Below are 22,736 nucleotides of genomic sequence, written 5' to 3'. Positions count from 1 at the left end.
AAATATTTATATGTCTATCTATCTATAATATGTATGTATGTCCGTTGCCTGGTACCCATAACACAAGCTTCACCAGCTTAGCATAGGACTAGGTCAATTGGTGTGAATTAAAAAAAAAATGACAACATGTTTAATCAGTATTTCACGACAAGACTTATTTATTTATAAAATAAGCCGATTTTATCATATCTGCGCCCATTTCACCGATCATGATGGTCGGAGCATTAGTGTTGCCACTCGTAAGATTAGGCATGATGCTGGCATCTATTACTCTTAAACCACGTACACCATGAACCCTCAGATAGTTGTCTACGACAGAATCTTCTGCACTTGGGCCCATTTTCGCTGTTCCAACCGGGTGATATAAGGTCATCATTAAATATTTTGCATAACACAACCAGTAGTCATTGCATTTAAATTCATACTGATCACATTCAGGTAAATTTACTTTTAAACTAAATGCGTTTATCGATCTGAAATACGGTGTGTCTACCATACTAGTAAGTATTTTTAGCCCGTCAATAGTGGCTTCAATATCTCGTGGATCATCCAAATAGTTGGCCTCTATAATTGGATCTTCATACGGATCACTTGAATTCAAATAAACAGATCCCTTCGAAAATGGATGTAATAAATGCAACGCGGACACATACAGTGCTTTATGTGCGCTAAATTCTAATATAGACGCTAAGATCGGCGTTTGAAATGAAGCAAATCGTTTCGTTCCAGAGGTTGAGTTTTTTGGTATCAATAAGAAATGGCTTTGAAATTCCGGAAACGAAGCATTGGGGTATCTAGAAAAGAAAGCGGTTATATCAGAGAAACTGACTTGTCCTAAATATCCAGAACCATCATAAAGATACTTTAGTTCATCGAAATGTAAATCTACTGTACTTCGAGATTCAGGTTCATCGCCGTAGATGAATGTTGGTATCATGTAATGATCTTGTAAATGTTCACCAACGGGTAAGTTCACCTTGCATGGTATTCCCACGGATTCCAAGTGCAATTTTGGCCCTATACCCGACAACATGAGTAATTTTGGTGTGTTTATAGCACCAGAACTTATAATAACTTCTTTACTAGCAAATACTGTAATTTTTTTGCCTTTAATATGAACCTCAACCCCTTTAGCTTCTAAATTGTGATCTACTATAACTTTAGTAACATATGCTCTAGTCACAATTTTCAAATTTTCTCTTTTCCTTGCAGGTTTAATATATGCTTCATATGTGCTTTGTCTTCTTCCACTCGATACCGTGACAGGATAGATACCGCATGAACCTAATCCAAGAGTGTATTCAGAATTTATATCCTCAACTATATCAAATCCGATATGTTTCCAAGAATCCAGAACTCGTTCTGTATCTTCCCTGTATGTGCTATTGTAGTTATCAACTATCAGAGGGCCATGATGACCATATAAACCACTTATATATGGGTTCTTGAGTAATTTTTTGGACTGTAAATTTTCTGCTTTATTGAAATAATGGAATACATTTTGTGGTGTCCAACTCGGGTTACCGGCATCTACCCAATGTTGGTAATCAGGGGCTCGTCCGCGCATGTAGACCATTGCATTGATAGAACTAGACCCACCAAGCATTTTTCCTCTTGGCCAGGGAATTCTTCTATCCTTACTTCCTAGTCCTGTTCTATTATCAGTTTTGGTTAGATAATTCCAATCGAAATCACTTCCATATAGGTCAGCATCAAAATTTGGTACCTAAAAAAGAAATATGATTCAATGATTCCTATTAAGTTACCAATTAATAATAAAATTTAATAAATAACTTTACATATGATTCTAATGGTGGGTCTGGTCCAGCTTCAAGAAGTAGAATGTTCCATTGCTTTTCCTCAGACAAGCGATTGGTTACTACGCTACCCCCTGAACCACCCCCAACAATAATAAAGTCAAATGTGTCACCATCTGAAAAATGAAATCATATTTATTATTTACGATGTCTATAGGACGTTTAAATCGCGAAATTTCTATCTCTTTAAAACACGTAACCGTTAGTTTATTCTCCTCATATGTTGGAACTTTCAGCGCTTGTAAAAAAAATTGGTATGCCAAAGCCTGCTTTAATTTTTGGCTAAAGAATATTATATATATTAGAATATCATTCGAAGAAAGTGCAAATATTTTTGTGTAAAAATATTTTTTATTTATTTATTATATATCTACATGATCTTAAATCGAAAATAAGTTGGTGTGGTGGAAACACAAACTGGACACAGTTTTTCTGTCCAACAGGACGTCGAACATATTTAAATAACTAACTTATATACTATTGCCAGTGACACACTATAACATTATAACCATTAAAATTGTAAGTAAAACGTCACAAACCAATTGAAACATTGACGCTCTACAGTTAGCCGACGCAAGAAATCTGTTCTTGACGAGAATTCTCATTCTAATACAGGATGTATTCCTATATTCGAATAAGAATTAAATGAAGATAATATTTGATTAGCATAATGTTTGTTATTCATATAATTGTTTTATTTATGTAAAACTTTTTTTAATTTAAATTTTATATTGTTTCTTGTAATATTAGTAAGAAGTGCAGCTGGTAGTGACTTTATTAAATTTGGAATAAGATAGTCTAATGTTTTTTCCCCGTATAGATTATTGTATTTAGGTAATAGAAATTCGTTTTTTAAATTACCACGTGTTGAATACTGATGGTGAGTTTTAAGGTAATTTTCTGTAAAGTAGTTTTCATTTAATAAACCTAGCTGCACCTTTTCTTGTATAGGTATAATTTTGAAAAATGCAAATAGCTTTCTTTAGTCCTCTTTATATTGTAATTTAAATTTTATAGGAGCAATTATTTTTAAAATACGTATTTGTAGTGCAAATATTTGATTTAGATAAGTTTTGCATGTTCTCCCATAGCTTGAAAGTCCAAATGTTATAATGGATTCGGCCAGTGCTTTGTACAGTAGGAGCAGAGTTTTAATAGGTATTTTATTTTTTATTTAAGTGAACTTAGCATGTATCGCCCTTAGCCTTTCACAGACAGAATTGATGTGCACTCTCCAAGACATTCGGTCATCTATTGTATTTGTGGTTGTGAACTAATTCTAAGGCGTTGCAGTGGCACATGCATGATTGTGCGGGACCAAATAGGGTGCACGTGAGCCTAGATTGTGACTGGATCGGATATGCATGATCCAGGCCGATTCAGCTGTGGAGGCTTATCTCGGACGAATGTCATACCCGACCGTACTCGCGAGAGCAAGCCAGGAGGGAAAATTGCCAAATTTAAAGTTACACTTGAAATTTATGTCAAAAATATCGAATGGCGTACTTCAATCTTTGACCCAACCCAGGAAAAATCTATATATACCATTACCATAATTTTTTTTCAATACTAATAAACTTTGCCCAACTGTATCACAGTAATATTAGCTAAACATGTTATTTTGTGTTTTCAATAAGTATATAATCATAATGGATTTTAACGTTAAAAAAGTATTTAATTTACTTTATTCCCAATTAGAATGTAGGATAAATTAATTAAAGTTGTAGAATGTATTATTTATGGTCGTTTTAATCAAAATTATCAAAAAAAATTAAATAATTTCACAAAATATAAAATATCCTACATATCTATTAACATTTGTGAGTTTTGTAAACTGTTTTTGGTAATAATAAATTATAACAATTTTTACATAAGAACAGTTCTTATATGTTTTCAGTAATTCCATTCACAGGTTTCTAAGAATAGTTTAAATTTTAAGAATGTCAGGATTCTAAGAACGTACAGGTACAGGTGCAAGATTCGTTCAGCAAACCACCTGGTGAAGTAATTATTTAGAAGAAAGTTTGTGTATTCTCTTACCTTTAATTTCATCAGATACAAATTTGTCATGTGGAAGACATTGCGTAGCGGCGAAAAAATTAAACGCGGCGTTGAATACTTGCGGGGCAGTACCCGTCGTCCCTGGGCCACTTTGAACACTAAAACAATCCCAAAAATAGTGTCAAAAAACTAAGGGATGAAAAAAATTATTTTATTTAGAATTATATATAAAACTACACTGGTACATATAATGGTTAAAAAGGCGGCGACACGTACAAAAAAAGTTAAAAAATTCACAATTCTTACTAATTTAATAATTTAAATATGAATAAAACCCACCATTGCATGATTAAAATCACAAATATACATTCACAAATGTATTCTAGATATATTATAGAACCATCTCAAACGTGAACATTCTAACAAATGATACAAATAGAACACGCGTTCGACCTTAAATATAGTAAGCTAATGATAGGATCAATTATACAATTATAATTATGAATATAATTGTAAAAATATTAATTTTCTTTTCATACTTCGTTGATAGACTTCCTTTCTATGTGTGCATTTAACATTCACTCGAACGGTGAAGGAAAACATCGCAAGGCTTGCCTGAGACCCAATACGACGACGTGTGTCAGGCAAAGGCGGCTGATCACTTACTTGCCTATTAGATGTCTATCCGACATCCATTCATATAGGCATTCAGAATCTTCCAAATTCAGTATTTTTATAGTACATGACCCTACAGAACTCCCAAAAAGGGCAGTCATCGTTTTAGTGGGTGCGTTGCCGGCCTTTGAGGGAGTCAATCTTTTTAAACAATTGGAAAACAAAAGACAACCAACACACCGTCTAGCTCCCAAAAGAGCCAGTATTTTCGGAATATTTATTTTCATACTAGATTGATTATTGAAGGGAAATGGCTACATCAAACATATTAAGGAGGTACCTAGTTTTATTTCAAAATATGACTTTTGCATAGAGATGTGGCTGTATCTCACCGATGACTCGTTGGATTTCCGATTTGAGCTAGGTTATGTGTTTTGTATTGTTTTGTATATTTAAGAGTTTATATTTACCGTTACCCGAAAACTGATATTCCATAGTGTTTGTGAAATGTTTATCGGGGGCACACAACATTAAAATATTAATTATGTTTTAGTACAAAACAAGGGATACCTAACATTATTATCTGAATATATTGTTACAATTTTACGTACATCCAAGCTTATCAGTGTCAGAATAGATTCTTTCAGCAAATAGTCTATGGATTAAAACTAAACAGGGTGAATACATATCTTAAATTTTCAAAATGTAACTAATGGTTTTCATAAAATATTTTAGTTGGGTAATTACAAAATAATAGGGAATCAATGGTACTGTTGAGATGGTATAAAACTAATATCTTTAAGTGATTCAGAGAGAACACACAAAAATTATATAACCTATGTTTTATCTTATATTCATAAAAAAACAATAAATCATTTAATAAATATCATAACAATTATTTGTTAACAATGTCTGTTTGTTTGAGGAAAATTTAAAGTCAAAGATTAAATCAAAACAATGATGTTAAGAATAATTAAATTAGAGGTTAATGTCAAATATAAAAAAAAGATTTTTTCAGGTTTCTTAACTTCAAAGTCCATAATAATTTAAATTTCAGAGTAAAAACAACAATCAAACAAAAACGTTAATAATCATGCTAGGTATTTTGAATCAAATATCTCCTTACAATTTACATAGATTTCAAATGTTGAAAATGAAATTGCCATAACTTGTCTTATACATGCAGAAGCAACCAATATCTGACTACAGTTTAGCACTAATCATACCCTTTATGGGTCTTAGCCACAGAGTTGTTTAATTAAAGAAATATTGTTTTTACAGTATTTCTTGGATTTGGATTTTTGGATCTAAGCATTGGTTTCCTCAAGTTTTGGAAAGAAGTTCCTTATCGCGCGTTGTGAAAGGGGGCTAGACGGAAAAAAATCTTACGAAAAGTTGTCACGACACTTTTTTGCTATTTGCTATTGTAATACACCCGTTCTCATCCGATCACCGAAGTTAAGCAACGTCGGGCGAGGTCAGTACTTGGATGGGTGACCGCCTGAGAACACCTCGTGATGTTGGCTTTTTTTCGTAGGGATAAGAAATGAAAATTATTTTTGGAATCACTTAACTAAATTAGTCTTGTTGGAACGAAGTTATCGAGCGTTGCGAAAGGGGGCTAGACGGAATAAATTAAGACCAAAAGTTGTAACGACACTTTTTGCTATAGTTGTTATATTTTACATTTTCTATTTAGCTATCGCCAACGTCCATACCACGTTGAATACACCGGTTCTCGTCCGATTACCGAAGTTAAGCAACGTCGGGCGAGGTCAGTACTTGGATGGGTGACCGCCTGGGAACACCTAGTGATGTTGGCTTTTTTTTCGCCGTAAGATTGGTGTCGAGAAAATCTATCATACTGTTATGAAACCAATTAACATATAAATTAATCGAAAGGAATTTCGTTCCATCCGTGTGTCCCTTGACACCTCTAAAGTTTTTTTTTTTAAATTATGGTACTGATTCGAATACTGCGTGCGAAATGACAAAGCCATGTTATCAAAATAATATTTGGCTTATTTATTATCGAACATGTTTTTCAAGATATTTTACTTAGAAATACAAAGTATGCCATATAGTTTTATTTTTAAACTTACACTAAGATACCACACTCCACTTTATATTAATCGATTTAGTTAAATATATCATAATTCACATCGTTTAAGTTTGTCGTGTTTTATGCAAGTTTTTTTATGATTTTCCTTAACTGTACAATAATGAAATTGCTATCTACGCAATATTATTTTACTAATACAGATGCGACCTAATATATCTCACCATTTACAATTTAAACAGATAACCATTATATTACAGCCATCATGAGTAGTCGTCAAAAACGAGAAATAGAATGCCCATTCTGCTTACCACCCAGTTAATTATACTAGCGTAACAGAATCATTGTTCGATGAGAAATAAAGCCAAGCTCACGAATCTATTTTGAATGCAGTTGAAAATGTATGATTTTTACACGCTTTATATTAGCTTCACCTGTATGTATGTATGTAGAGGAGTCGGTTACTCGGTCTGTGCGATATTTTTCGTCTATCGAGCAACCCACGCTTTTTCACAATTATACCAGTATTTTTTGTTCATTACCATTTTCAGCCTAAATTAGGAATTATTTTTCACTTTTTACTTTGATGTGCTTTAAAAGCGTGTTTTTTAGTATTTTTTAAATATTATTTATTATATGAATAATGTAGTTAAGAATTTAGTTAAATTAATAAAATGATTTTATAATTTCTTATTTATTTAACGACTTCCTGGTTTAACGATTTACGATTTTCAAGGATGTTTAAAACATTATATTTAATTTAACTTACCTGCCCAGCATAAATTAAAAATGGATAAGCTTAATATATAAGGTTAATAATAGAACAATATAGTGAACTAGCTGGTGCCCGCGACTTCGTCTGCGAAGGATTAGTATTTCGAGTAGCTTATATTAGCGTGGCGTGAAAAAAACGACTAAAGATATTGACTTTTTAAGATAAACATTTCCATCATTCATTACGTACATATGTTAGGTTAGCACGCGTTAGCAAGCAGCGCACGCCAGAATAGCTCGCAGGTGGTAGATTTTTTTTAGTACTTACTTGATATTTTGTACGTAGTGATGATATTTCATATGATGATGTTTATATTTATCAATGTTTAGAAAAATATATGTACCTAAATGTGGCTATCATATCATTCATTATAAATTGAAGGATAGTTAAAATGAAATAATTTGAACATGACTGCACTATTGTGACTACCATAAATGTGATATTCTTTTTCATAGGTGGACCTGGAATTTTAAACATTTGGTGCTCTGAAATTATATATGTAATAATTTCAGAGCACTAATTTTAATATACCTACATATATAAATACTAATATTTTACAAAAACTATGACACTTAACAACATTCTTGATAATATTAGGGCCCAATGAGTTCCCTCAATATTGTCCATGTCGAAACCTTTTCTTTCTTTTTCTCGTCTTTTCTCTGCTGGAAAATCATCAAAAATGCATCGAAAAATTGGTTCTGTGATAAAAATTATAAACTTCTTGCCATAAATAAACAAAATGTTTACATTAGTTCATCTATTTATCACACTGTACGTTAATGAATATAACAGCAAATATTCAAGGTTTCGTCAATACCAGTTAATTTATTCTTCAAAAAAATTTATGAATCCTATTAGCCGCGTCCACACCGAACGATCCACGCGGCATGGACGCGATCCAAATTTGCAGGCGACATTCGAAGACAGTGCATTGTTCACATCGTAAAAATTTGTTATTTGTCGTTTGATTTTAAAAATCAAGGACGTGTCATCAGCAAACAAAACTATCTGATGTTTTCTCTCTACCATGAAAGGTAGATCATTTATATAAACAAGAAAGAGGAAAGGGCCAAGAATTGGGCCCTGTGGTACCCCCCTCTTACCATTCCCTTCAACCTTCTGAGTTCTTCCGTGTAAATAGGAAGTCAGAAGATTCAGTGCGGTATTCTTGATGCCATAGTGGCGGAGTTTCCCGATTAAGGTCTCGTGTTGGACACAATCAAATGCTTTGGATAAGTCGCAGAAAACACCTAAAGCGTCATGCGACTCCTCCCAAGCCTTAACTATATATCTATATAACTCAACACCGGCATCGGCTGTCGAGCGACCCTTGGTAAAACCGAACTGATTATTATGTAATAATTTGTTTACGTTAAAATGACTTACCAGTTGATTTAATATAATTTTTTAAAATATTTTACGTATTCTTTTAATATCCTTTATTATATTTATGTATTCTTTTAATATCCTTTTATAGAAATAATAAATGTTTATGGGATCCTAATGATATTACACAAATAGTAGGCAAACTATCGACTAGTTTGCCTACTATTTGTGATGAACAAAAGTCAAATTGATCTGCAAACAAAGTTCAACTGATTCAGTATGGAACCGCTGGAGCGTGTTGGATCAGCCAGTCAGGATCGCAAAAGATTGCTCTTGGATCGGTCTAGTACGGTCCACGCTCCAAGCATCACGATCTTGGATCGCGGATCACGGGATCGCCGATCCATTTTATATCGTTCGGTGTGGACGCGGCTATTAAAAAATCGAATGTAACCAACGCCGAGAAACCAATTGGTTGTTTCGTGCTTACGATTTCTTCGCCATCTATAGATATATCTTTTTTAAATGTTTAGTGTTTACATCGTTTGTTTTTTGTGACTAAATCACGAAATCACCGAGTCAAGAGCAACTTTTAATTTGACTTAAAAAATTTACTTCACTACTGAATTTAATTCACATGAGATGTCAAATCACTATCAGAATAGAAAATGCCTAAAATTTTTGAAGTTGAATTGAGAATTTTAGTTCCAAATCCCACTCGAGCGGCGCTTTTGTCGCGTTTATTGTTTATCAGAATACCGCTTCGCGAGTGATTTGTGAGCGACATCCACTGTAAGTTTGAAAAGTGAGTTACAGAGTCACATGGCTGCTTTCATCGTCTAGTGGTTGACGTTCTTAGCGTAGAAAGAGCTTCCGGTCTTGGATTTGATTCTTAATAATTGTTTCATTGACTTTGCCTTTGACATTGACAACACAGAAGCCTTTCAGGGTTATCACAGCCTTCCTGGAGGTCGTCTCTGCAATTGCAATTGTGTGTTGGAGCCAAAATTACATCATTTTAACAAATAATTTTGCGAATTTGGTAATTTACTAGATATTTTTTGACAATGTTGACTAAATATATATCTACAAATAAAGTTACCTAAAATCTTTAACCTTTTTTATAGTCTAGTTTATTCAATCATACAATCCCTTAAGCAGTACATAACGTCTTAAGTAATTGTGATTTGTCGGGATAATGTACGCATTATTGTTGTTCTACAGATTACATAAATGATTATATACATTATATATATACAAACAATTCAATCAGAAATGCAAGCAGGCAAGTCTAGGATTACTTTCTACAAACTAATTGATAGGTAATAAAACAATTTTTTTTCGGATTGAAGTTTTTACAATTATTTTTCATTATAGTTTTATTATCAAATGTGTGAAAGTTATGTCAATAAAAGACAATACTATGATAGGTAATGGTTATAGTAACTAAACTGGCGAGTACAAATAAGCGTAAAACGGAGTTGGGGTTTGATTCCCAACGAAATAATTAATACTGTTTCGGGCTATCCCACTTCTCTGTAAATAACGTAGATACAGAAATAAGTCCATGCCCTGTTAGACGGGAGTTCGCAAGTAGGTTATCAGCCTTAATGCAATGTGAACCATAATTTTTTATTGGTTTTCCTAGTAGTAAATAAATATGAAATTAAACAGTCTAAAAATATCTTACATATATAGTCATATGAAAATAGTCATTTTCATGAAAGTTAATTACATTATAACAGGTACATAACCTTAATGAAGGTTGCGTACATTTTAAGATGTTAATCATTTATTTCACGTGTACGGAAGATATAATCAGGTGTTTCCCGGAATTTATTTAACAATCTCTTAAAATACTGATAATATTATATAAATAAAGATTTTTTGATACTATACAATGAAAATTATTGTTTTGTAATTTTTATACTTAGATTAAGTTAGAGAGGTACCTTGAGCCAAAGGCCCGTGGAGTAGATAGAGTGAAAGAAGACCTGCTGCAACTGAAGATCAGCATCTGGCAGCGGCACAGGACAGGGAGCGATCTAGGTTTCTCCTTACGGAGGCCATTGCCATGCACATTTGAGGTTGCAGTAAAACAAAGCATTGGTTTTACTGAGGTTTTGGTAAGAGATTAGAATTTAATCTGCTGACTGGAACTATAAGTTTCTTTAATTAAAAAGTATTTTAACCAAATACAATACAGCGAAGCGTGCGGTCAAATAATACACAATGTTTTACGTTCTATTTTATTGTGTGTGAAATAAAGTTTTTTAAGTGAAGCCTTATATAAGTGCTGATGTCACGTCACTTGCTTAGTAGAGTAGGTAGTTATCATTTATATAAGTGCATTACATATGTAAAGGTAAATTGCTTATTTTTTAATAGAAACCTTTTCTTGTCATTTGAAATGATTTAATTTTAGTAAACTGTAATGACAACATTTTTAATCAGTATTTCACGACAAGTTTTATTTATTTTTAATATAGGCCGATTTTATCATATCCGCGCCCATTTCACCGATCATGATGGTCGGACCATTAGTGTTGCCACTCGTAAGATTAGGCATGACGCTGGCATCTATTACTCTTAAACCACGTACACCATGCACCCTCAGATAGTTGTCTACGACAGAATCTTCTGCACTTGGACCCATTTTCGCTGTTCCAACTGGGTGATATAAGGTCATCATTAAATATTTTGCAAAACACAACCAGTAGTCATTGCTTTTAAATTCATACTGGTCACATTCAGGTAGATTTACTTTGAAAATAAATGCGTTAATCGATTTGAAATACGGTGTGTCTACTATACTAGTAAGTATTTTTAGGCCGTCAATAGTGGCTTTAATATCTCGTGGATCATCCAAATAGTTGGCCTCAATAATTGGATCTTCATAAGGATCACTTGAATTCAGATAAACAGATCCCTTCGAAAATGGATGTAATAAATGCAACGTAAACACATACAGTGCTTTACGTGCCCTAAATTCTAATAAAGACGATAAGATCGGCGTGTTAAATGCAGCGAATCGTTTCCCTCGAGAGACTGATTTTTTAGGTACCAATACGAAAAGGCTTTGAAATTCTGGATACAAAGCATTCGGGTATCTAGAAAAGAAAGCGGTTATATCAGAGAAACTGACTTGTCCTAAATATCCAGAACCATCATAAAGATACTTTAGTTCATCGAAATGTAAATCTACTGTACTTCGAGATTCAGGTTCATCGCCGTAGATTAATGTTGGTATCATGTAATGATCTTGTAAACGTTCACCAACGGGTAAGTTCACCTTGCATGGTATTCCCACGGATTCTAAATGCAATTTTGGCCCTATACCCGACAACATGAGTAATTTTGGTGTGTTTATAGCACCAGAACTTAGAATCACTTCTTTACTTGCAAATACTGTAATTTTTTTGCCTTTAATATCAACCTCAACCCCTTTAGCTTCTAAATTGTCATCGACTATAACTTTAGTAACATATGCTCTAGTCACAATTTTCAAATTTTCTCTTAACCTTGCAGGTTTAATATATGCTTCATATGTGCTTTGTCTTCTTCCACTCGATACCGTGGCAGGATAGATACCGCATGAACCTAATCCAAGGGTGTATTCAGAATTTATATCCTCAACTATATCAAATCCGATATGTTTCCAAGAATCCAGAATTCGTTCTGTATCTTCCCTGTATGTGCTATTGTAGTTATCAACGATCAGAGGGCCATGATGACCATATAGACCACTTATATATGGGTTCTTGAGTAATTTTTTGGACTGTAAATTTTCTGCTTTATTGAAATAATGGAATACATTTTGTGGTGTCCAACTTGGGTTACCGGCATCTACCCAACGTTGGTAATCAGGTGCTCGTCCGCGTATGTAGACCATTCCATTGTTAGAACTACACCCACCAAGCATTTTTCCTCGTGGCCAGGGAATTCTTCTATCCTTACTTCCTAGTCCTGTTCTATTATCAGTTTTGGTTAGATAATTCCAATCAAAATCACTTCCATATAGGTCAGTATCAAAGTTTGGTACCTAAAAAAGAAATATGATTCAATGATTCCTATTAAGAAACCAATTATTAATAAAATTAAATAAATAACTTTACATATGATTCTAATGGTGGGTCTGGTCCAGCTTCAAGAAGTAGAATGTTCCATTGCTCTTCCTCAGACAAGCGATTGGTTACTACGCTACCCCCTGAACCACCCCCAACAATAATAAAGTCAAATGTGTCACCATCTGAAAAATTAAATCATATTTATTATTTACGATGTCTATAGGATGGATAGGAAGGATATGTCTAATTCATAAAAAGGTGTAACCATAAGTTTTTTCTTCACATATGTTGGAACTTATAGCGCTTGTAAAACATACCGAAGCCTGCTTTAATTTTTGGCCTAAGAATAGTATATATTAGAATATCATTCTTAGAAAGTGTAACCGTATGAAATATTTTATTAATATAATAATGCCAATAATTTCCAGGCTGATTCAGCCGTGGAGGCTTTTCTGGGACGAATGTCATACTCGACCGCACTCGCGAGAGCAAGCCAGGACGGACAGCTGCCAAACTTAAAGTTACCATTGAAATTTATATTAACAATATCGAATGACGTATTTCAATCTTTGACCCCACACTGGAAAATTCTACGCCATTACCATAATTTTTTATCAATACTAATAAACTTTGCCCAACTGTATCACAGTTATATTAGCTAAACATGTTATTTTGTTAGTTTACAATAAGTAAATCAAAATGGATTTTAACGTTAAAAAAGTATTTAATTTATTTTATTCCCAATTTACCATTTAAAATCTGTATTATTTATGGTCGTCTTAATCAAAATTATCAAAATAATTTAAATAATTTCAGAAAATATAAAATATCCTTCATATCTATAACATTTGTGAATTATGTTACCTGTTTTTGGTAATAATAAATTATAATTATTTTTACATATGAACAGTTCTTTTATGTTTTCATTAATCCCATTCACAGGTTTCTAAGAATAATTTAAGTTTTAAGAATTTCAGGATTCTAAGAAGGTACAGGTACAGGTACCTACAAGATTCATTCAACAAACCACCTTGTCAAGTAATTCTTTAGAAATTGTTTTTTGTGTATTCTTACCTTTAATTTCATCAGATACGAATTTGTCATGTGAAAGACATTGTGTAGCAGCGAAGAAATTAAACGCGGCGTTGAACACATGCGGGGCAGTACCCGTCGTCTCTGGGCCACTTTGAATACTAGAATAATCCCAAAACAATGTATAAAAATAGTGTCAAAAAACTAAGGGATGGAAAAAATAATTTTATCCCTAATAAGTGATTTCTTTCAGGCTTTCATTACTGAGAATTATATATAAAACTACACTGGTACGCAATACACAATATAAACGCAAATTACAATAAAGAATCAAAACAAAATATGAACAATTATAAAGTTCAGTAACAAAGTATAAAAAATCACAAAATATACAATTCATTTAATATTTAAATGTGATCAAAACCAACCATTGCATGATAAAAACACAAATATACATCCACAAATGTATTCTTATATTATAGAACCATCTCAAACGTGAACATTCTAACAAATGAAACAAATAGAACACACGTTTGATCTTAAATGTAATCATCTCATCACAGGATCAATTATATAATTATAATCATCAATTAATTTTCTTTTACGTAATACTTCGTTGACTATTTTTACAATACATATTTATAAACAATCATATAAATATTATATAAAACCTACAGGTACTAATGTTATAAAATGTGTAGATTTAATTTGTACGACGGTTTGAATTGCTAAGTGCAGTAGTGTTGTCCTAGTGGCTACAGCGTGCGACTATCATACCTGAGGTCGTAGGTTCGATCCCCGGTTGTGGACTTCCTTTCTATGTGTACATTTAACATTCGCTCGAACGGTGAAGGAAAACATAGTGAGGCTTGCCTGAGACCCAACACGACGACGTGTTCAGGCAAAGGCGGCTGATCACTTACTTGCCTATCAGATGTCTATCCGACATCCATTCATTTAGGCATTTAGAATCTTCCAAATTACGTATTTTTATAGTATGTGGTACATCACCTTACGGGACGCTCAAAAAGGGCAGTCATCGTTTTAGTGGGTGCGCTGGCAGCCTTTGAGGGAGTCAATGTTTATAAACAATTGGACAACAAAAGACAACCAACCCACCACCAACCTCCCGAAAAAACCAGCATAGTTCAGGCGCCATCACACTATGGCCAGTATTTTGGAATATTTATCAATTTATTAACATTGTTGGTATATCATTTTAAATGTCTTTGATATTATGTATTAGATTTTAATGTATGTCTTCTTTGCTTCTATCTTGGCTCGTGCGCTTAAGGACTTGAGTAATGAATTTATACAGGTATGAATTGACCCCAAATATAACCGACGCTACCCGCCATTACGCTCTCAGTAATCTCGGTACTTAAATCAATATCTTTTAATTTATAAACAATTTAACCTTTATATCTTGTGTCAAATCTCCTTTTTTAAGGTGTAATATTATTGAGATATATTATGTGTACATTTATTTTATTTATTTATTTATTTATTCAAAATTTTTGTACACAATTAAATCATAATAAAAACAATAAACTTAAATGAATATGAATAATAGTAGGGGAGCCCACGATGCTAAATGGGGATTAACTCGAGCGTCAAGGAGAAGGTCTCCTTGGGAAGTTATAAGAAAAAATTGTTTTATAAAAAAATCTTTTCATCGGTGGGGGGAGCGGCTATAGACTTTCAAAAATGTAAAAAAACTGTTCCATTCACTTACTCGAGCGCGTCAGATATTGATAGCATCCATGCCCTACGTATTTTTAATAATATACGGTCATACGTAAGGGTTGAAAATGTAAAAAAAAAATTTTTATCGAGCGCGTCAGATTTTATAAGGTGGTGTTAAATTAACCTAAAAAAGCTCTCATCTAATATTCTGACGATTTGGATATGACGAAAACTCGCCGTTTTGACATACTCAAGCGTGTCAGATTAAGATATATATGGTTCATCTTTAGGTCCTAGATGTGATATCTCATAATCTGACGGTTATCAGGAGGGATTCGCCTAATGTGATAATTTAATTTTTTTTTATCATTGAACTTAATTGATTGATAAGCTCTGAAAATAGCAAAAAGTGTATGTTGTTCAAGTAGAACTTGTAATTTTATTATATATGTAATAATTTTTAAAAAATGCTTAAAAAGAATAAAAAAATAACCGGAAGAACCGGTTAACTTCTACGATATTCTAAAATATTTATAAATTTTTCTAATGTTTATAATGTACATTTTATTGAGTTTTGCGTAGGAGTTTCACCACGAAATACACACTTTATGTTAATATTACTCATACTTAATATTTTAAACTAATATGGGCATCACGCAGCCGCACGTATTAAACTTAATCGACGAATTTTTCTGACTACGGCTTGTGGAAATCGTCAAGTTATATATTTTTCGTCATCCTTGAATTATTTCCTTCAAAATAAAAAAAAATCAGCCACGCTCGAGAATGTCGAGAATGTCCCCTTTTTTTACGTTACAAATTGTCAGATCAGTTAAATATACACTTTTTAGCATATAACTAACTTAATCTGATGCGCTCGAGAAAGTCTGATCATAAACTTTTTTTTACTAATCTGATCCTTTATCCTAGATGGGCGGCCATATATATGGAGCTTATATTTGGTAGAGATTCTTAACCGGGTACAAGGTATCTCCCTGTATATTAATCTGCCACGCTGGAACAAATCCCGAAATCCCCTCTTGGGCTCCCTATTTTAATTTTTAAAATTAAAACTAGATCCCAATAACACATGACCAAGTAAAATAGGCATCTTTGAAAGAGTTCTTGACCAATAAGAGGAAGAATTAAAAAAATTAATTTATAATGCTATTTTAATTAAGATAGCATACGACTAATAATTCTAATTTTATTTCTTTTATATGTATGTTTTTGAATAAGGTAATAAAGTATTAATAAATAAATATTATAAGTAATCCTGTACCCACAAATTGTGAAATCTATGTTTAGCATTAGGTAACTTGACACATCTTCATCATCCAATTATTGTATAGTACATAAGCTATATTGAATTTTTGTATATATAACAGGGGGTAAACGGGCAGGAGGCTCACCTGATGTTAAGTTATACCGCCGCTCAACAACAATCACATTGCCAGAAGGCTCGCAAGTTCGTTGTAAGACTTTCAGGAATTTGTATGCAAATTTCTTGAAGGAGCCTAATTCGAATTACTTCATAAATACTTCAGTGGGCAACTGGTTTCTGCTAATTATATTTTTTATTCAAAACGCTAATTAGAGTACCAGATAAGGGTATATCATATCTACTAATAAAGTTACCTAAGATCTTTAACCTTTTTTATAGTCTTGTTTATTCACAAGTTGTCCATTTGACCGCAGTATCCCTGGCCCTATTTAGATAACTCAATCCCTAAGCAGTTCATAACGTAATTAGTGATTGTGATTTGTATCAAAATATGGTACGCATTATTGTTGTTCTAAAGATTATATAAATGATTATACACATAAGATTTATTATACAATTGATATACAAACATATTGATTATACAAACAACTCTGATCATTATCTCTGAGACGTTGAATACAAGATATCTCCTGGGAAGTACTTTTTAAGAAAAATTATATTGGAATTGTTTATTGCAAGCAAACAAGAGTAGGATTACTTTCTACAAACTAATTGATAGATAATGTTTATAGTAACTAAACTGGCGAGTACTAAGAAGTGTAATTCGGAGTACTGGGGTTTGATTCCCAGCGAAATAATTAATACTATTTCGGGCTATCCTACTTCTCTGTTAAATTATTAACAGAGAAGTAGGATTACTTCTTCTTGATTCTACATTAGTAGATACAGAAATAAGTCCATGCCCTGTACCGTAGACGGGAGTTCGCAAGTAGGTTATTAGGCCTTAATGTAATGTGAACCATAATTTTTTATTGGTTTTCCTCGTCGTCAGATGCGGGAAATGCTTAAGATAAAAAGTAAACCTAAACCTGTCTAAAGTAATATGAAATTAAACAGTCTAAAAATACCTTAGATAAGAATATATTGATGAAAGTTCATTATAGTATAACAGGTATATAACCTTAATGAAGGTTGCGAACATTTTAAGATGTTAATCATTTATTTCACGTGTACGGAAGATTAATCAGGTGTTTCCCGGAAGTTATTTAATAACCTCTTAAAATACTGCTGATGAAAAAAATTTTGATCCTTTGCAATGAAAATTATTGTTTTATAATTTTTAAGTCTTAGATTACGTTAGAGAGGTACCTTGATCCGAAGGCCAGTGGGCTAGACAGAGTGAAAAAAGACCTGCTGCAGCTAAAGGCTAGCATCTGGCGGGAAGTGGCACAGGACAAGGAGTGGTCTAGGTTTCTCCTTACGGAGGTTAATGCACATTTTGGGTTGCAGTAAAACACATCATTGGCTTTACTGTGGTTTTGGTAAAAGATAAGGGTTTAATCAGCTAACTGCAACTGTTAGTTTCTTAAATTAAGAAGTATTTTAACCAAATACAATGTACATACAGCGTAGCGTTCACTCAAATAATACACAATGTTTTAAATGTTCTATTTTATTATGTGTGTGAAATGAAGTTTTTTAAGAGAAGGCTTATATAAGTGCTGACGTCACTTGCTTAGTAAAGTAGGTAGTTATCATTTATATAAGTGTATTACATATTATGGTAGAGGTAAAGGTAAATTGTTTATTTTTTAATAGAAACCTTTTCTTGTCATTTGAAATGATTTAATATTAGTAAACTGTAATGACAACATTTTTAATCAGTATTTCACGACAAGTTTTATTTGTTTTTAATATAGGCCGATTTTATCATATCGGCGCCCATTTCACCGATCATGATGGTCGGGCCATTAGTGTTTCCACTCGTAAGATTAGGCATGACGCTGGCATCTATTACTCTTAAACCACGTACACCATGCACCCTCAGATAGTTGTCTACGACAGAATCTTCTGCACTTGGACCCATTTTCGCTGTTCCAACCGGGTGATATAAGGTCATCATTAAATATTTTGCAAAACACAACCAGTAGTCATTGCTTTTAAATTCATACTGATCACATTCAGGTAGATTTACTTTTAAAATAAATGCGTTTATCGATCTGAAATACGGTGTGTCTACTATACTAGTAAGTATTTTTAGGCCGTCAATAGTGGCTTTAATATCTCGTGAATCATCCAAATAGTTGGGCTCAATAATTGGATCTTCATAAGGATCACTTGAATTCAGATAAACAGATCCCTTCGAAAATGGATGTAATAAATGCAACGTGAACACATACAGTGCTTTACGTGCCCTAAATTCTAATAAAGACGCTAAGATCGGCGTGTTAAATGCAGCGAATCGTTTCCCTCCAGAGACTGACTTTTTAGGTACCAATACGAAATGGCTTTGAAATTCCGGATAAGAAGCATTGGGGTATCTAGAAAAGAAAGCGGTTATATCAGAGAAACTGACTTGTCCTAAATATCCAGAACCATCATAAAGATACTTTAGTTCATCGAAATGTAAATCTACTGTACTTCGAGATTCAGGTTCATCGCCGTAGATTAGTGTTGGTATCATGTAATGATCTTGTAAACGTTCACCAACGGGTAAGTTCACCTTGCATGGTATTCCCACGGATTCCAAATGCAATTTTGACCCTATACCCGACAACATGAGTAATTTTGGTGTGTTTATAGCACCAGAACTTAGAATCACTTCTTTACTCGCAAATACTGTAATTTTTTTGCCTTTAATATCAACCTCAACCCCTTTAGCTTCTAAATTGTCATCTACTATAACTTTAGTAACATATGCTCTAGTCACAATTTTCAAATTTTCTCTTAACCTTGCAGGTTTAATATATGCTTCATATGTGCTTTGTCTTCTTCCACTCGATACCGTGGCAGGATAGATACCGCATGAACCTAATCCAAGGGTGTATTCAGAATTTATATCCTCAACTATATCAAATCCGATATGTTTCCAAGAATCCAAAACTCGTTCTGTATCTTCCCTGTATGTGCTATTGTAGTTATCAACTATCAGAGGGCCATGATGACCATATAAACCACTTATATATGGGTTCTTGAGTAATTGTTTGGACTGTAAATTTTCTGCTTTATTGAAATAATGGAAAACATTTTGTGGTGTCCAACTTGGATTACCGGCATCTACCCAACGTTGGTAATCAGGTGCTCGTCCGCGTATGTAGACCATTCCATTGATAGAACTACACCCACCAAGCATTTTTCCTCTTGGCCAGGGAATTCTTCTATCCTTACATCCTAGTCCTGTTCTATTATCAGTTTTGGTTAGATAATTCCAATCAAAATCACTTCCATATAGGTTAGTATCAAAGTTTGGTACCTAAAAAAGAAATATGATTTAATGATTCCTATTAAGATACCAATTAATCATAAAATTAAATGAATAACATTACATATGATTCTAATGGTGGGTCTGGTCCAGCTTCAAGAAGTAGAATGTTCCATTGCTTTTCCTCAGACAAGCGATTGGTTACTACGCTACCCCCTGAACCACCCCCAACAATAATAAAGTCAAATGTGTCACCATCTGAAAAATGAAATCATATTTATGAATTACGATGTCTATAGGACGTTGAAATCGCAAAATTTCTATCTCTTTAAAACACGTAACCGTAAGTTTTTTCTCCACATATGTTGGCACTTACAGCGCTTGTAAAACATACAAAAGCCAAACATACTAAATAACTTACTTATGTACTAAGGCCAGTGACATATACACTATAACATTATAACCATTAAAATTGTAAGTAAAACATCACAAACCAATTAAAACATTGACGCTCCACAGTTAGCCGACGCAAGAAACCTGTTTTTGACGAGAATCCTCATTCGAATACAGGATATATTCCTATATTCGAATAAGAATTAAATGAAGATGGTGTCTGATTAGTATAATGTTTGTTATTCATATTATATACTTGTTTGATTAATGTAATAATTGTATTAATTTAAATTTTATATTGTTTCTTGTAATATTAGTAAGATATTCAGCTGGTAGTGAGTTTATTAAATTTGGAATAAGATAGTCTAATGTTTTTTCCCCATATAGTTAATTCTATTTAAGTAATAGAAATTCGTTTTTAAATTACTACGTGTTCAATAGTGATGGTGAGTTTTAAGAGTTTTAAGGTTGTGACTGGATCGGACGAACGGTATACTCGACCGCACTCGCGAGAACAAGCCAGGACGGACAGCTGCCAAACTTAAAGTTACCATTGAAATTTATATTAAAAATATCGAATGGCGTATTTCAATCTTTGACCCTTCACTGGAAAATTCTACGCCATTACCATATATTTTTTATCAATACTAATAAATTTTGCCCAACTGTATCACAGTTATATTAGCTAAACATGTTTTTTTGTGACTTTTCAATAAGTAGGCCAAATCATAATGGATTTTTACGTTAAAAAAGTATTTAATTTATTATATTCCCAATTTACAGTTTATTTGTAGTTTTTATCAATATTATCAAAATAAATTAAATAATTTCACAAAATATAAAATATCCTACATATCTTTAACATTTGTGAGTTATGTAACCTGTTTTTGGTAATAATAAATTACAATTATTTGTACATAAGAACAGTTCTTTTATGTTTTCAGTAATCCCATTCACAGGTTTCTATGTATAATTTAAATTTTAGGAATTTCAGGATTCTAAGAAGGTACAGATACAAGATTCATTCAGCAAACCACCAGGTGGTTCCTAAAATATTCTACACATCAATAACATTTGTTAGTGTTATGTAACCTGTTATAATAAATTATAATTATTTTTACATAAGAACAGCCCTGCGATTCTGTAACTCACTTCACGAACTCACACAGCGGTTTTCGCATCGGCGGTCGCTCTCAAATCAGTCGTGAAGCAGTCATTTTATGATTTGGCATTCTGAAAAGGTGGGAGCTTGTAGTTTATTGTTTATCAGAATGCCAAATCATAAAATGACTGCTTCACGACTGATTTGAGAGCGACCGCCGATGCAAAAACCGCTGTGTGAGTTCGTGAAGTGAGTTACAGAATCGCAGGGCTGGTCTTTTATGTTTTCAGTGAGAATTAAAATACGTTCAGTAAACCACCGAGTCAAGTAATTATTTCGAAATAAGTTTGTGTTTTCTTACCTTTAATTTCATCAGATACAAATTTGTCATGTGAAAGACATTGCGTAGCGGCGAAGAAATTAAACGCGGCGTTGAATACTTGCGGGGCAGTACCGGTCGTCCCCAGGCCACTTTGAATACTAGAACAATCCCAAAACAATGTCCAAAAATAGTGTCAAAAAACTAAGGGATGAAAAAAATTATTTTATTTAGAATTATATGTAAAACTACACTGGTACAGATAATGGTTTAAAAGGCCGGCAACGCACTTGTGAACCTTCTGGCAATGTGAATGTCTTTAAAACATCTTACACAAGAATAAATACGAATTACAATTAAGAATCAAATTAAAATATGGACGCTTATAAAAAAAGTTAAAAAATTCACAATATATCAAATTAAATTAATAATTTAAATATGAATAAAACCCACCATTGCATGATTAAAATCACAAATATACATCCACAAATGTATTCTTATATTATAGAACCATCTCAAACGTGAACATTCTAACAAATGAAACAAATAGAACACGCGTTTGACCTTAAATGTAATAAGCTAATGATAGGATCAATTATACAATTATAATCACGAATTAATTTTCTTTTAATATTTTGTTGACTTTAACATTATTTATAATAAATTATGTACTACTAAATTACATTACTACATATTTTATAACATTAGATTAAAATATATATTAATGTTATAAAACATGTAAATTTAATTTGTACTACGGTTTGAATTGCTAAGTGCAGTAGTGTTGTGCTAGTGGCTACAGCGTGGGACTCCCATCCCTGAGGTCGTAGGTTCGATCCCAGGTTGTGGACTTCCTTTCTATGTGTGCATTTAACATTCACTCGAACGGTGAAGG

General features: G+C 32.9%; 1 protein-coding gene and 1 non-coding gene across 4 annotated transcripts; one reads left to right on the top strand and one right to left on the bottom strand.

Moving 5' to 3' along the window:
* Positions 1 to 116: 116 nt before the first annotated feature.
* On the bottom strand, positions 117 to 22,405 carry LOC125058023 (ecdysone oxidase-like). Of its 3 annotated transcripts, none has more exons than XM_047662025.1 (4): positions 22,295 to 22,403; positions 3,858 to 3,976; positions 1,800 to 1,933; positions 117 to 1,726 (listed from the first exon to the last, which is right to left on the bottom strand). In XM_047662025.1, exons 1-4 carry the CDS (start codon positions 22,300 to 22,302, stop codon positions 155 to 157), a joined length of 1,833 nt encoding a protein of 610 aa, XP_047517981.1. In that variant the 5' UTR covers positions 22,303 to 22,403; the 3' UTR covers positions 117 to 154. The 3 variants fall into 3 exon arrangements, with proteins under 3 accessions (XP_047517981.1, XP_047517980.1, XP_047517979.1); XM_047662024.1 differs by lacking the exon at positions 22,295 to 22,403 and adding an exon at positions 4,158 to 4,271; XM_047662023.1 differs by lacking the exons at positions 117 to 1,726; positions 1,800 to 1,933; positions 3,858 to 3,976 and adding exons at positions 18,391 to 20,078; positions 20,152 to 20,285; positions 21,884 to 22,002 and having other exon boundaries at positions 22,295 to 22,405.
* On the top strand, positions 6,138 to 6,256 carry LOC125058139. The gene has a single exon (XR_007118322.1). It is a non-coding gene; the product is annotated as a 5S ribosomal RNA (ribosomal RNA).
* Positions 22,406 to 22,736: the final 331 nt, after the last annotated feature.

The sequence above is a fragment of the Pieris napi genome, chromosome 17 (genome assembly GCF_905475465.1).
Source record: "Pieris napi chromosome 17, ilPieNapi1.2, whole genome shotgun sequence".
Classification (NCBI taxonomy): domain Eukaryota; kingdom Metazoa; phylum Arthropoda; class Insecta; order Lepidoptera; family Pieridae; genus Pieris; species Pieris napi.
This window is presented reverse-complemented; position numbering and strand designations above follow the sequence as displayed.